General features: G+C 48.0%; 2 protein-coding genes across 3 annotated transcripts in view; one reads left to right on the top strand and one right to left on the bottom strand.

The window, feature by feature from the left end:
- Nucleotides 1-2,901, bottom strand: part of Mms19 (MMS19 homolog, cytosolic iron-sulfur assembly component) — a 37,873-nt gene extending 34,972 nt beyond the window's left edge. For both annotated transcript variants that reach the window (XM_031390328.1, XM_031390327.1), the window contains exons 1-2: nucleotides 2,787-2,901; nucleotides 2,333-2,462 (exon numbers count right to left, since the gene is read on the bottom strand). In XM_031390328.1, the coding sequence (XP_031246188.1) occupies nucleotides 2,333-2,447 (115 nt within the window). In that variant the 5' untranslated portion in view covers nucleotides 2,448-2,462; nucleotides 2,787-2,901. The remainder of the gene's footprint in view (nucleotides 1-2,332; nucleotides 2,463-2,786) is intronic.
- Ubtd1 (ubiquitin domain containing 1) overlaps nucleotides 2,612-13,379 on the top strand; it is a 54,602-nt gene continuing 43,834 nt past the window's right edge. Inside the window, exon 1 of the mRNA XM_031390340.1 lies at nucleotides 2,612-3,343. Coding sequence (XP_031246200.1) covers nucleotides 3,274-3,343 — 70 coding nt within the window. The 5' untranslated portion in view covers nucleotides 2,612-3,273. The remainder of the gene's footprint in view (nucleotides 3,344-13,379) is intronic.

The raw sequence follows: 13,379 nt of genomic DNA on the forward strand, positions 1-13,379 counted from the left end.
CTCTTACACGTGGAACTGTTTGGGCCTGGTGTCTGCAGACGCTTCCTGCCGCGACTCAAAACCCATCACTCCCCCCTTTAGACATAAAGTATTTTACGAAAAAATAAGATGAACACAGTTATTTATCTTTTAAAGATGTGTTATGCATCCATAAAATCCAAAATTACTGTTCCCAGAGTGCACAAATGTGGAAGAACAACATTAATATAGTAACATCTACCTTGGTATGGGGGTGGGATTAAGTATATATAAGCTTCTGTGAAAAACAATGTTCCTGATATAGTTCATTGGATTTAAATTTTACCCCCAAATAAACCAAAAGCAAACACTAGTCAATGATAAGCTCGCAAAAGAACTTAGAGATAAATGTACTAATTTCTGCAGTTTAAATGGGTAGGTTTGTGATAATTCAAATTAAAGAAAAAATGTTAGTGATAGGCTCTAAGTAGTGAGTCTATGATCTTTAAAAATTCTTTAAATTTAAAGTACATACCCTTCATCCCAGCATTCAGGGGGTAGGGATTTGGATCTTTGAGTTAGTTCAAGGCCAGCCTGGTCTACAGAGTGAGTTCCAGGATAACCAGGGCTACAGAGAGAGCCTGTCTAAAAAGACAATACACAAATAGATAAATAAATAAAAATAAAAAATTTTAGATTTTGTTAAATGCTGGGAAATCTCCATAGTAAAATCTGGGGGAAAATGGCATTGAAAATATCCCATAATAGACTATACTTGATTAAGCTGTAAAATGTTATAAGCTTAAGCAAGTACCAGGGCTTTTCTTTTTTAAGATAGGGGCTCACACTGTAGCTGAGGCTGGCCTAGAACTCACTAGAAGACTTGCCACACACACCCCAAATCCCAGAACTAAAGGAATGCACTACCAAGCCCAGGCGATAGCAGGCATTTTTGCCTCCTGATGCTTCTGAACCATATACTTACCTCTTACAACACAGTTGTCTCTCTTACTAATTATAATATTTTGATAGCCATCTTATATTTTTGTCCCCAATTCTTTTCATGTTGGGTAAAAAATATGTGCTCAGAAATAACAGAATGGCAGAGAATGTGGACTATTGCTAAGGACCAACATATATTTCTAGCAGTTCATTTCCCACATACTCTAAAAATTAATCTGTTCAATTTGCAAACTTCTCCTATGAACTTCCAAATGTAATTTTTAAAAAAGATTTATTATTATCTCTAAGTACACTGTAGCTGACTTTAGACACACCAGAAGAGGACATCATATCTCCTTACGGGTGTTTGTGAGCCATCATGTGATTGTAGGATTTGAACTCAGGACCTTCGTTAGAGTGGTCGGTGCTCTTACTCGCTGAGCCATCTCTCCAGCCCTCCAAACGTAATTTTTAAAAACCCGCATCTATATCCATTTTGTGTTCTGTTTCTTAAGCCCGACTTTGAAGATCTAACATTCGACATTCAGAAAGAATTCTAAGGAGGCCCCTGGATTTGTTCAAATCCTGGATAAACTCGGAACTAAGAGATTCCGGAAATTGGAACTCTGGGAAGAAGGATAAATAATGAGACATTAAAAAGTCATAAATCTAATTTATCAGAAAGCCTACTAGGGGTTGGAGAGATGGCTCAGCGGTTGAGAGCACTGACTGCTTTTCCAGAGGTCCTGAGTTTAATTCCTAGCAACCACATGGTGGCTCACAATCATCTATAATGGGATCCAGTGCCCTCTTCTGTTGTGTCTGAGAGCGTACTCACAAACATAACATTAATAAATAAAATCTTTTTTTTTTTTTTAAAGCCTATTAAGACACACAAGTGAAGCTTTAAAGACACTAGTCATCTACACGCCCACCGACCTAGAGCCAGACTGGCTCCTCCCCTCCTCCATCCAATTACAGCCACTCAGACAGCTGGAGCGCACGCTACTTCCAGGATGGCAGGAGGCCGGCCAGTGCGTAACCCTCGGAACCCAGACCTTCTCACCCTAACACTCCGCAAACAACGCGGTCCTGCGGTGCAAGCACCGGGTTTGAACCAGAACACCCGAATCTCAGTCCCAGCTCCACTTCTGGCCTGGTCTGTGCCTTGCACAAGTCTCTTACTCTCAGAGAAATGGAATGATTCTCTAGGGACTACAGCGAGATGCGAAATGTAAAGAAAGCGTTAAGGAAGATGCCAAGCGACTCTCCAACTTGTCAGGGCAGTAGCGCTCCTCGTGGGGGGTGCCGAGCGGCCAGAGGACCAATCACAATCACCTCGCCCTTCACTCCCTTCCCGCCGCGCGCGGGTGTTGAGGCCGCTTCCTGCGGTCCGGCCCCTGCAGAAGCCTCGCGGCGCTACTTGCCATACCTGCAGCCACCTGGTCAGCCGGCCCCTCCTGCTGACCCATGACGAAGTCTTGCACGAGGCCACACAGGGCGCCCATAGGCGCCGCTGCCTCCTCCAGAGCGGTGGCGGCAGCCATGACGCTAGCCAGAGACTGTGGGAGGGGGGAGTGGGTGTGGCCACGAGATGCGTCTCCCCGCGCACGCGCCTCCGTGGCCAATAGTTGGGCGTAGCTCCCAGGGGCGGGGCGCTCGCAGGTCACGTGCCCACCGGCTCTGGGCCAGGCGGTTCCTTAAGGGACCTAACGGCCCCGCCCCCAGAGGGCGGGGCCTGGGCCGGGGCGCGGCTCGGGGAGGGGAAGTGCCTTGCTGGGAACGCAGCCGGGGCGGTGGAGGGCTCCTAATTCCCGGCCGCTCTCCCCGGGAGACGGACGGCGGGGCGGGCACCTGGCTGGGTGGGGCCGAGGGGCGGTACGCACCCTAGGAGAAGCCAATGAGAAAAGCAGGCCCGGCACGAGGGGCGGTGCCGTCGGTCACATGCGCACCTGGGGCGGCTGGCGACCGTGGCGCGGGCACCCCGAGCGGGAGGAAGGGAGCGGGGCCGGGCCGGGGCGGGGTTAGGCAGGTGAGTGACAGGCTCTGGGGGGCCGGCCCCAGCTGGGAGCTCCGAGTGATCCCGGAGTAGCTGCGGCGGTGTCCGCCCCCTCCCTCCGCCCCTCCAGTCAGGCTGGTCTCTGGCCGGTCACTGTCGCGGGCCCCCCTGGCCTGGCCACCTCCCTCTCCCCTGACCCGCAAAGTTTGTGGTGAAGCCGGCGTCGGGCAGAGCGCACCCCAGGGGAGATCCAGGAGCTCCCGATGTCGGGCTGCGGGAGCCGTTGACCCTGGGACGCCGCGGTTCGGGGCAGCAGCGTGGAGCAGCCGGCCGACCGCCGCCTCTGGTGCATGGGGACCGGCTGAGAAGCCAGCATGGGCAACTGCGTGGGGAGACAGCGCCGGGAGAGGCCGGCTGCTCCGGGACACCCCCGCAAGCGAGCAGGTAACGCCGGGAAAGGCAACGGGGTCCCGGCGTGCTGCCAGTTGGCCCTTGCCTTGCCCGAACCTTGGGGTTCCTGAGCGTCCTCGCTCGGCGCCCGGCGCCTGGGTTCCCCCACGGCTTTTCGGAGCCAGACGGGGCCCTCCCCGGCGCGGGCTGTCTGGGAAGCGAGTTGGGGTAACTGCGAGTGCTGACCCGGCTGGGAGGCCAACTCACTCCCACCGGGAAGCTGGGGATGGGGGCGGGGGCAGGAAATGTGTCCAGACCGCGACGAGGCTGGCGGAGGGGGCCAGGCGAATGCGCCGCTGGGCTGGCAGCCCCGGCTAGGGTCGGCCGGGTCGGGGCGCGGCGTGGGCAGCCTGCGTCCCCAGAAGTCGGAGCGATCGAGGCGAACCCAGTCACTCATTCCAGCGAGTCACTGTGTCATTATCGGGCTGCAGGTCGTTGTCTGCGGGAATCCGACTTGTAAAAGCAGTGCAGGACCATGGAATAGGAATCTTTATTTCCCCCCCACACCTCTCCACAGGGCTTTCTGGAGCCTCCTGGCTGTCTGGGAGTCTAGGAAAGGTGGGGTGCGGGGTGAGCGTCGCCTTCGTGTTTGTAAGGAGCGTTCTCAGCTCTTGGAATGGGATCCCTCTCAGCCATGAGAATGGGAGCTGCTCTCTGTCGATCTTCGAAGCTCCAGTATCGCGGTCTCACTTTCTTGGTACACGGTCCTGTTCTGGCGCTTCGTTTGAGGGTCATTTCCCTATCTTGTACTTTCTTCTCTGGAGGTGTTGCAAGGAACTTATGCAAATGATAAACTGTGGAGCACAAAAAGACCGTCAACACTGGTCTGAATTTCCAGATCTACCTCACTTTTATGTAAAAACACAGATCCAGAGAGGTTGAGCAGCTTCCCTTAAGTCACACAGTGAGTTAGAAGTGCAACTGGGGTTGGAATCCAGTCTCTTCCCCCTTGTTACCACATACCCCTTTATGTAAGAGGAGCCACAGGCGCAGTTGTTAATGAAGTGGAAACTCTAGTTGGAGTTTCCTGTCTGCTTTGACACTGAAGGTGTGTTGTTTTGCTTGTGTAAACTGGGAAGGAGGATGGGGAGAGCCAGAGGGGAAGCGGGGAAGGATGTGTGTGTGCTGGACACCATGACTTGTGCAAGCAGAAACGAAACGTTTCTATGGGAGGATAGAGTAAAACTTACAAATTCCTCTTGAAAGCAACCCTGTCCTTTCTTCTGACCAGGACTTTTGTTCATTCGTTCATTCATTCATTCATTCATTCATGGATTCGACCAAGCAGTCAGCAAATACTTATTTCTTGTATGCTCCATCCTTGATCTTGCCTCATATTTTCATGGTTGCCCACCCTTTCCTACCTCAAACTCCACACTGCTTTCTATCTCTGCTATCCTTAACCTGGTTTTCTTTCTTTATCATTTTTTTTCTTCCAGTGTTGAGGGTCAGGAATTTACAGAAGCATTCTGCCACTGAATTGCATCTCCACTCTCCGATTTTTCTTGCCCACCCTTACCTGCCATATATATATATATATATATATATATATATATATATATATATATATACACACACCAGTGGTTCAGTTTGACATTCTGGGTTTCCTCATTACACTCTCTCCCAGAGATAGCTTACTTAGTTGCACAATTCTTTGTCCATCAGAAAGACCCCTCTGTCTCTTAGTTAGCTGATAAGCTTGACTCCCAGACCCCCATGTCTAGGGAGACATTGGTACTGTGGATATCTTGGGGCTCAACCTATCCACAACAGGTTCTGTACTTCTTTACCCGCTGTCCTGTCCTCAGCTTTCTGTTAGCTTGTCACAGGGGCCTGCTAGTCCTTCCATCATCGTCATTGGGTCTTACAGACATGCCCTTTCCCAAGCCATCTCAAGCCCAGCTATTCCCCAGGCTGCAGTGAGCGTCAGGGAGGGCAAGCTCATTTCATACCTGCATACACTTCATCTAGAAGCCACTGTGTATCCAGACTGTAGTTATGTTCAGTACCTTCTACCTCTACGAGGCCTTTAACTTTCAAGACTGTACAAATCTGGCGGGGTCCTTTTAGAGCCAGATTGCTTCCTCTTCCCTGACATTAAGGCCAGTAATGGTTACATATACCAGAGTATACCTCAAATCCCAAATTCATCCATCTCTGGAAGTGGTGGCGCACGCCTTTAGTCCCAGCACTTGGGAGGCAGAGGCAGGTGGATTTCTGAGTTGGAGGCCAACCTGGTCTACAGAGTGAGTTCCAGGACAGCCAGGGCTATACAGAGAAACAGTGTCTTGGAAAAAAAACAAAAACAAAAACAAAAAACAACAACAACAAAAACCAAACTCATCCATCCTTCCTCTTTGTCTTCATTTCTTTTCTTTTGAGATAGGACACTGCAATATAATGTAAACTGACTGGCCTAGAATTCCCTATGTACCTAGTGTAGCCATGTAGCCTAGCCTGGCTTTGAACTCTCCAGCCTTGAGTCCTGGGATTATAGGAGTCTACCACCACATCCTACTTTTAAATGTTTTTATTTTAAATCAGTGCACAACATAATGGGTTTATTTTTCGACATTTTCATACATCTGTATCACATACTCTGCTCCTATCCATATCCCCTTGAAGCAGCCTGCCCCTCGAGCCCCCTCCCCAGCGGAAAGGTTGCTTCTGAGAACTCCTGAAGACACTTAGCAGTACCACGGTGCCACTTTGTTAACAATTATCTGTTCTATATTATTAGTCATGTCTTTGAAGTTCACAATCCTCTATCGGCAGCCAACGCTGTAAGCCTGGAGACCTGGCTTCTGTCTTTTCCTGTGTGTTGGTCTGTTTCTGTTCCTCACTCACTCACTCACTCAACTATGTGTGCACACAGCACTGAGCACAGCGGCTCCTACAGAGGAAGCTCTCAGCACTTGTTACTGTAGAAAGCTAACCTGACTTCATTCTGCCACTTTAATCTTTTATGCAAACATTTTGCTGAAGTATATCTCAACTTTTTTTTAGCCTGCTAGTGAATGGTCCTTTTAATTCTGTGGACCCTACTATGAATAGTTGTATTCATAAAGTCCAAAGCCAAGGGCTACTCTGATGGATGACAGACTTGGTACAAGGAGAGGAATCCCTCTTAACTTCACAGCATGTACTTGGCATCCTATGATATCTGTGGGTTACCTTTTGACAGGGACATAGTTTCAGGTTGTCAGACTGATGCCTAGAAGTAGGGGGTGGTTCAGAGGTAGACTCCTGGCCTATAACGTGTAACTGAACCCCCAGCACTGGGTTCAGGGTGTACCTGACCCTTCCCCATAACAGAACCATAACTTTTGCTTTCTTTTGTCCTGAATGGGACGAAACCCTGAACAGAGGCTTGGAACTGGATGGCTGCTCAGCAGGTCAAGGCACTTGGCACCAAACCTGACCACCTGAGTTTAATCCTTGAGACCTGCATGATAGAAGGAGAGGACAACCTCTTGAGTGTTCATCTTTGACTTCCACACTCGTGTCTGGGACAGTGTATACATGTGTGTGGATGTGGATGCACACACAAAAACACATGCAAAACAGAGAGAAAGAAAGGTAGGCATGGTGGTACATACTGTGAATCCTAGTACTCTGGATGCAGAGGCAGGAGGATCTGTGAGTTTGGGGCCAGCCAGGGATACATGATGAGACCCTGTCTCAAAAAACAAAACAAGAAATCCAAGAGGAAGAGCGTGAAGTCTGGGCGTCTCAGTGGGCCTCTCTGAGCCACATTTCTACCTTGCCAGAGGGGACAGAGTCACTGAAGGCTGTCAGGGCAGTGTTATCGTCTCCTTAAAGGTGGCTGTTCCAGACTGGAGTTATTGGACTGGAATGTACCTCACAATGGTACCCTTTGTCCTTAATTCTGTCTTCTCAGTCATTTGACAGATGAAAGGGACTCAATGCCCCTGGTCAAAGAATCTCGGGCAGAGGACATTTGGCATGAGTCGGTTCTCTCTGTCTACCACATAGTTTGTGGCAGTCACAAACACAGGTGCAGTGGTGGTAGAAAGATTCTTCAGCCACTGCCATCTTGCTGGCCAGATTGTCACTATGTTTTTTTTATAATAGAGGTAAATACTATTTTAAGATTTATTTTTATCTTACGTGTATTGTGCTTGTGTCTATGGGTACCCACAGAGGCCAGAAGAGTGCAGGATCTCCAGAGCTAGAGTTACCAGCAGTTGTAAACCATCCAATGTGGGTGCCAGGCACTGAACTCAGGTTCTCTGGAATAGCAGCAAGTGCTGTGGACTGCTAAGTCACCTCTGAGCCCTCACAATAAGTATGATTTTCTAGCCATATTTACTGCAGTTTTCGTTTGGAACTATTTGAATGCTGATGATTGGGAAAAAGAATATCCTGCATCTATAATACTCTTCACTGTTTAGTGACGTTTTAAATTTTCCTTGGGTAGTAACAACTACAGCTATCAAAGAAGCTAATGCATTTTTAAATAAATTTTGAGACATAGTCTTTCATTTTTCTTACTGTGTAGCCCCCTTTAAAGATACTTTTTTTTTTTAAAAGATTTATTTATTTTATTATATGTAAGTACACTGTAGCTGTCTTCAGACACACCAGAAGAGGGCGTCAGATCTAATTACGGGTGGTTGTGAGCCACCATGTGGTTGCTGGGATTTGAACTCATGACCTTCGGAAAAGCAGTCGGTGCTCTTACCCACTGAGCCATCTCACCAGCCCCCTAAAGATACTTTTTAATTGTTGCTCCCAATGCACCCTGAGTAGGCTCAGGTTCCCTTTGTCTAAATCCTGGCTATCCTGAATGCTTCGAAGACTACTAGAGGATTTACTCCTGTGGAGAGTACTTCCCACACAGTTCCTCAGGTAGATCAGTATCCTGACCAAGAACCGGGTGAAGCAACTGGGTCCACAGCCGTAGCAAAGAGAAATGGAGGTGGCAGAACAGGCCCCACCCTGTGAGAATGTGGCAGGGATAAAACCCAAATGTCTGACCCTATGATGTGCCAGGTGGATCCACTTACATTCTGGACTCTTAGGCTCAGAGGGGAGAGCCCCAGGCCCTGTTTCAGCCTGGCTGGGCTTGGCACTGTGGTTGGAAGGCGTCTGTTTCTTGTGGAGGCTGTGGCTAGTCTTAAAGAAGTAATTGAACAGCTTCTCCATTTGCTCAGGAAACATTTAATGATCATGAGGCACCTTGCTGCTTGTGGACAGGCATGGTCCTTGGCCACACAGACAGTAAATACAAGAAAATTACATGATCATCCATTTGACCATGCTTATTGCTTATAGTTATATATTATATATGCTAGTGACTCCTGTGTTTGTAATCTCAACCCATCCTCTTCTGTTCCAGCCTTGAAGATTTTCCTGTTTGTCTATACCTCTTTTTCCCAAAGGTTTCTCACATTTACATATCTAAGCCAGACTGAATCCCCACTCCTCTTTTACCCTCCAACTTGTTTCTCTCTCCATTGTCGGTGACTTCATTCTTCAGTTGTCCAGGCCTCCAAAACTCTCAAGTTTCACTTGTCTCAAATTCCATATCCATTTAATCAATAAGTCCTACTGGCTTTGCCCTCAGTGTACTCTGCACCCGACACTCTCCCTTCTGTACCACTTTGACCCTGGCTAAGCAAGGTACCATCAGCCTCTCAGCTGACCTTCCTGCCTCCTCCTTTGTCTCCCACGGACTGTCACAGCAGCCAAAGTGATGGTGTGACCTGTAAGTCAGATTTTGTTTCTCCCTTGCTCAGCCCTTCCTGTGACTCCCCGGCTCACTCAGCATCCTGCTGGTGGATTACAAGGTACCCATTGACTTGTCTTTAGGCATCTGCTCTCTTCATTCCCCTTCTCAGCCCCTTGGAGTCTGAAATGGTTCTATCTTCACCTCAGCCCTCCCAGGCCATTTTTCTGGAAAATCATCCCCCCTTCCTTTGCTCTTGGCATTATTTCCCTGTTCTGTTTGTTTTCCTTCATAATCCACAGCATCACCTAACGCTGACTGGATCCCCTTCCTCCATAATCCACAGCATCAGCTAACACTGACTGGATCCCCTTCCTCCATAATTCACAGTATCACCTAACACTGACTGTATCCCCTTCCTCAGCATCACCTAACACTGACTGGATCCCCTTCTAACATAATCCACAGCATCACCTAACACTGACTGGATCACTTTTCTCTGTGTAGTCAGAGATTTAGTCTTCAGTGCCAACAGCAGTGCCTAACACGGTAGGTGCCTCGTCAGTTTTTCTTGAATGAATTAACATGTAACAGAGATAGTAGGATCCTTAGGAAATCTAAATGAGCCTGCCTCTGTTAGAGTAGGTGTCCTGAGGAAAGGACTTGGGCTATAACCTGAGTGACCTAGGACCAGCATACCCCTTACCCAGGAGTGGATATACCTGCTAGTGCCTGGGGTATGATTCCGAGTGGGAGCCTCATACTGGAGACAAGTACTGAAGCTAGAGAGCTCCTTAGAACAGTGCCACTGTGAAGGTCCTAACAAGGCAGGGGCACTCTGTGTTCATAGTCTGTAGCTCACAGGGCAGGGAAGAGGTGGTCACATAGAATGTGAGGCAGGAAGTCAAGCGATGTGGATTCCAGGCCTCTTCACCATTGATTTTGTAGAGCATTTTTAGAATCATAGGATTTCAGAGATGAAAAGAAACCTAGAGATTTCTTTATCTCTCTTTTTTTTTTCTTATCCAGCTATTAAAAAGGAGAACAAAGGTGTATTTGCACCCTACCTTGTTCACAGAACTATGGTGCAGCTTGTATCAAAACTGCTTGGGGCTCTGTCAAGTATTGATTGCGATGAGGTCAAGAAATGTGGAATCATCAAGGTCAAATGTATTCAAAAAGGAGGAGCATTTAGTCTCTGCTATGTTCGTGATTGGTTTTGTAGAGCAGGTCATTTGTTTCATGTTGGTCCATCCTCTCTTTCCGTACAGATGTATATATAAGCTGTACATATATATGTATGTACATATATGACACTATTTCTAGTTTACTGCAGCAAGAAGTTATGAGGACGAAGTTAGATAAATAATTTTAAATTCTTTTCATGGCTGCATGGTCTCAATCCAGGCTTCCATCTGACATTGGAGGGGATGCTTTTCTTCCTTTCTCCATTCTAGTTGTTTGTGTGGCTTTGGATAAGCCCCTTGATCTCTTTAAGCCTCAGTTTCCCTGTTAGTCTAATAGAGAGACTGCCTCTCTGTTGACCTCTCAGGGAGGTTGTAGGACTGAAATGAGAACCTGGATGAAAAGGAGACTTTGTGAGCTTAGAAGGTTTCTATTCAGAGCTACAGAATTTTGACAAAGACATATCCAGTGATTTTTTTTCCCCTTTTAGATTACTGAAGGTTACTCTTTTTAAGGTGAAAAACTATAAAAGATCTAGTTGAAAATCTATTTCTGGATGGGAATCACTAAAGCAACTGAGTTCTCCTGAGTAAGAGAGGCACAGCATAGAGAGCGCAGTGTTACTTTGGTTATTGAGGTCACCTGCTTGGTGGGAGTGGGACCCCCAACAGGTCTCCTCAAAAGCTTTCTATTAGAAAGTAGAGAGTTCTGGCTGGTGAGAAAAGTGATGGAGTAGAAGGAAACAATGAGCTGTCCTGCCTGTCACTGTGTATCTAATACTGTGAGGCCTCTGAGGCCTGGGGCTGAGGACTCCTAAGTGGTCCCATGGCTGAGTTCATTGTGGTCCATGTTTCCACTTCAAACCTTGCTCAGTCCTGGAAATTAGTGGTCACCTTTCTCCTTTAACAAGCAGCCTAGTTAAGCTGGGCCTCTCAGGAAGTGGAAGCACATGAATGAAAATTTGGGGTCAGTTTTAGGCTACATGGGAAGTCTGAGGCCAGCATAGGCTACACTGAGATCCGCCTCAACAAAACAAAGCAAACACCCCACCCCCACTCCACCCCGGCTAACCATACACATAAAATAAAATGTACTTTAGTTTTTAATGACATCTAGGACCTTACAAATGCTAAGCACGTGCTCTACCTCTCAGCTATGCCCCTTTGGTTTTTAGGGGTGGTCTCTGTAGCTCAAGCTGGGCTGAAACTTGCTATGTAGTCTAGGCTGGCTGGGAATTGTTGAATGCCTTACCTCTGCCTTCTGAGTGCTGGCATTACATGTGGCACCATGCTTATGTAGAATATTTTCACTATTCATCCATACTGTAGCATGTGTCAAAAGTGTCTTCAAAAAAAAGAGGTAATACCTTATCTCCCTGCTGTTTTGCTTCTGTGTCTTTATAATGTCCACACTAATGGTTTCTCATGTAGTGGGAATTTCTTTTGGGCTCAGATAGCCCTTTCAGTGTCCCAGGGAAACAGTCAGCAGAGCTTCTTCTTGAAGTCTGAGGGCTATTCCTGATGGTGGATGTAGGCCAACATCTGTGTTGGTCAGAATCTGGCTGGCTTCTGGGTTTCTAACTCCATGGCTGGTGGTGGGGAAAGATAAAATATGGTGTTCTGATAATTCATCTGGTTCCTAATGCCATCTCACTCAGGCCTAGACAGCCACAGACAAGAGGGGTAGACCTATGGTTCTCATGGGGGAAGGTGGGGTGTGTCCCAGGGCTTTGGCTACATGGTAAATTGCTTGGCCCCACAAGGCCATGCATGCACTCTTATTCTCTCCCCCTCTCCCCTACCCCCCTCTGCAAGGATAGTATCTCCCTTATTTTTTTTTTAAAGATTTATTTTATTTATTTTATGTGTATGAGTACACTGTAGCTGTACAGATGACCGTGGGCCATCATGTGTGTGGCTGCTGGAAATTGAACTCAGGACCTCTGCCAGGCCCTGCTCGCTCCAGCATAATTCACTGTAGCTGTCTTCAGATGCACCAGAAGAGGGCATCAGATCTCATTATGGGTGGTTGTGAGCCACCATGTGGTTGCTGGGATCCGAACTCAGGACCTTCGGAAGAGCAGTCAGTGCTCTTACCTGCTGAGCCATCTCGCCAGCCCAGTATCTCCCTTATTTTCAGAGTGTTGGAGAGAGAGACCGAGGAGCTCTGTGTGCATCGTACTTGCTCCATCCTTAACCCCGGTTTTTGTTGCCCTCAGGACAGCCCATTAGGAAAGGGATGGAGCCTCTGCAGTGTCTATATCATTACAGTGGTGCAGTGGCTCCTCACTTGCTGTCGTTTGTTCTAAGAGGCAGGCTCGAGGAGCCCAGAGTGAAGAGTGGAATTCTCAAAGCCTAAACCTGGGTTCCTGAGAGTCAGCGAGCAGCCTGTGTCTGACAGTGAGCCCACAGGCTGTGGGGTTATTTTTGAGAACTCAAGAGATGCAGCTAGAAGGTCATCTGGGCGCACCATGTCCCAGGAGCATCAGGTGCAGGGTCCAGGTGAATCCTATTAACCACAGGCTGCCACCATCATCTTTAAACAGGTAAAGAAACAATCCCAGAGAGACAGTTTGCTGTCCAAGAACACACAGCTTGTTGCACCGCTGGACTGAAACTCTGATGAGCTGAGGTCTTGGATGGAGCCCGGGCTTTTAGACACCACAGTTTTTTGTCATTGCCTTTTTGTTTCTAGGTTTTTCATTTGTTTGTTTTTGTCTTTCAAGACAGGTTTCTCTGAGTAGCCCTGGCTGTCCTGGAATTGTTCTGTAGACTGGTTTTACCTTGAACTCAGAGATTTCTCTGCCTCTGCCTCCTGAGCCCTGGGATTAAAGACACGTGCCACCACCTCCTGGGAAGGCCTGGACTCTTAATTCCATGTCTACAGAGCATGTGGGTTGCTGTAGCCCTGCCCAGCTCATGGAAGCACCCAGGCTGACAGCCTTGAGGGCTACACAGCTCCATGATGAGAGCTTCCCTCTGTCTGTTGGTTTTCTGGCACCAGACCACACCTCCACAGGCAGAAAAGCCCAACCATCATCCTCTTGGCACATAGTAGGTACTTGATAGATGTGCCTGGACTGCTATTTGTGAGGCTGTAGTGCTGGAGGCAATGGAATCGCAGCCAAGATCCTGGTCCTAAAGAGAAAAAAAA

The sequence above is a fragment of the Mastomys coucha genome, unplaced genomic scaffold (genome assembly GCF_008632895.1).
Source record: "Mastomys coucha isolate ucsf_1 unplaced genomic scaffold, UCSF_Mcou_1 pScaffold21, whole genome shotgun sequence".
Lineage (NCBI taxonomy): Eukaryota > Metazoa > Chordata > Mammalia > Rodentia > Muridae > Mastomys > Mastomys coucha.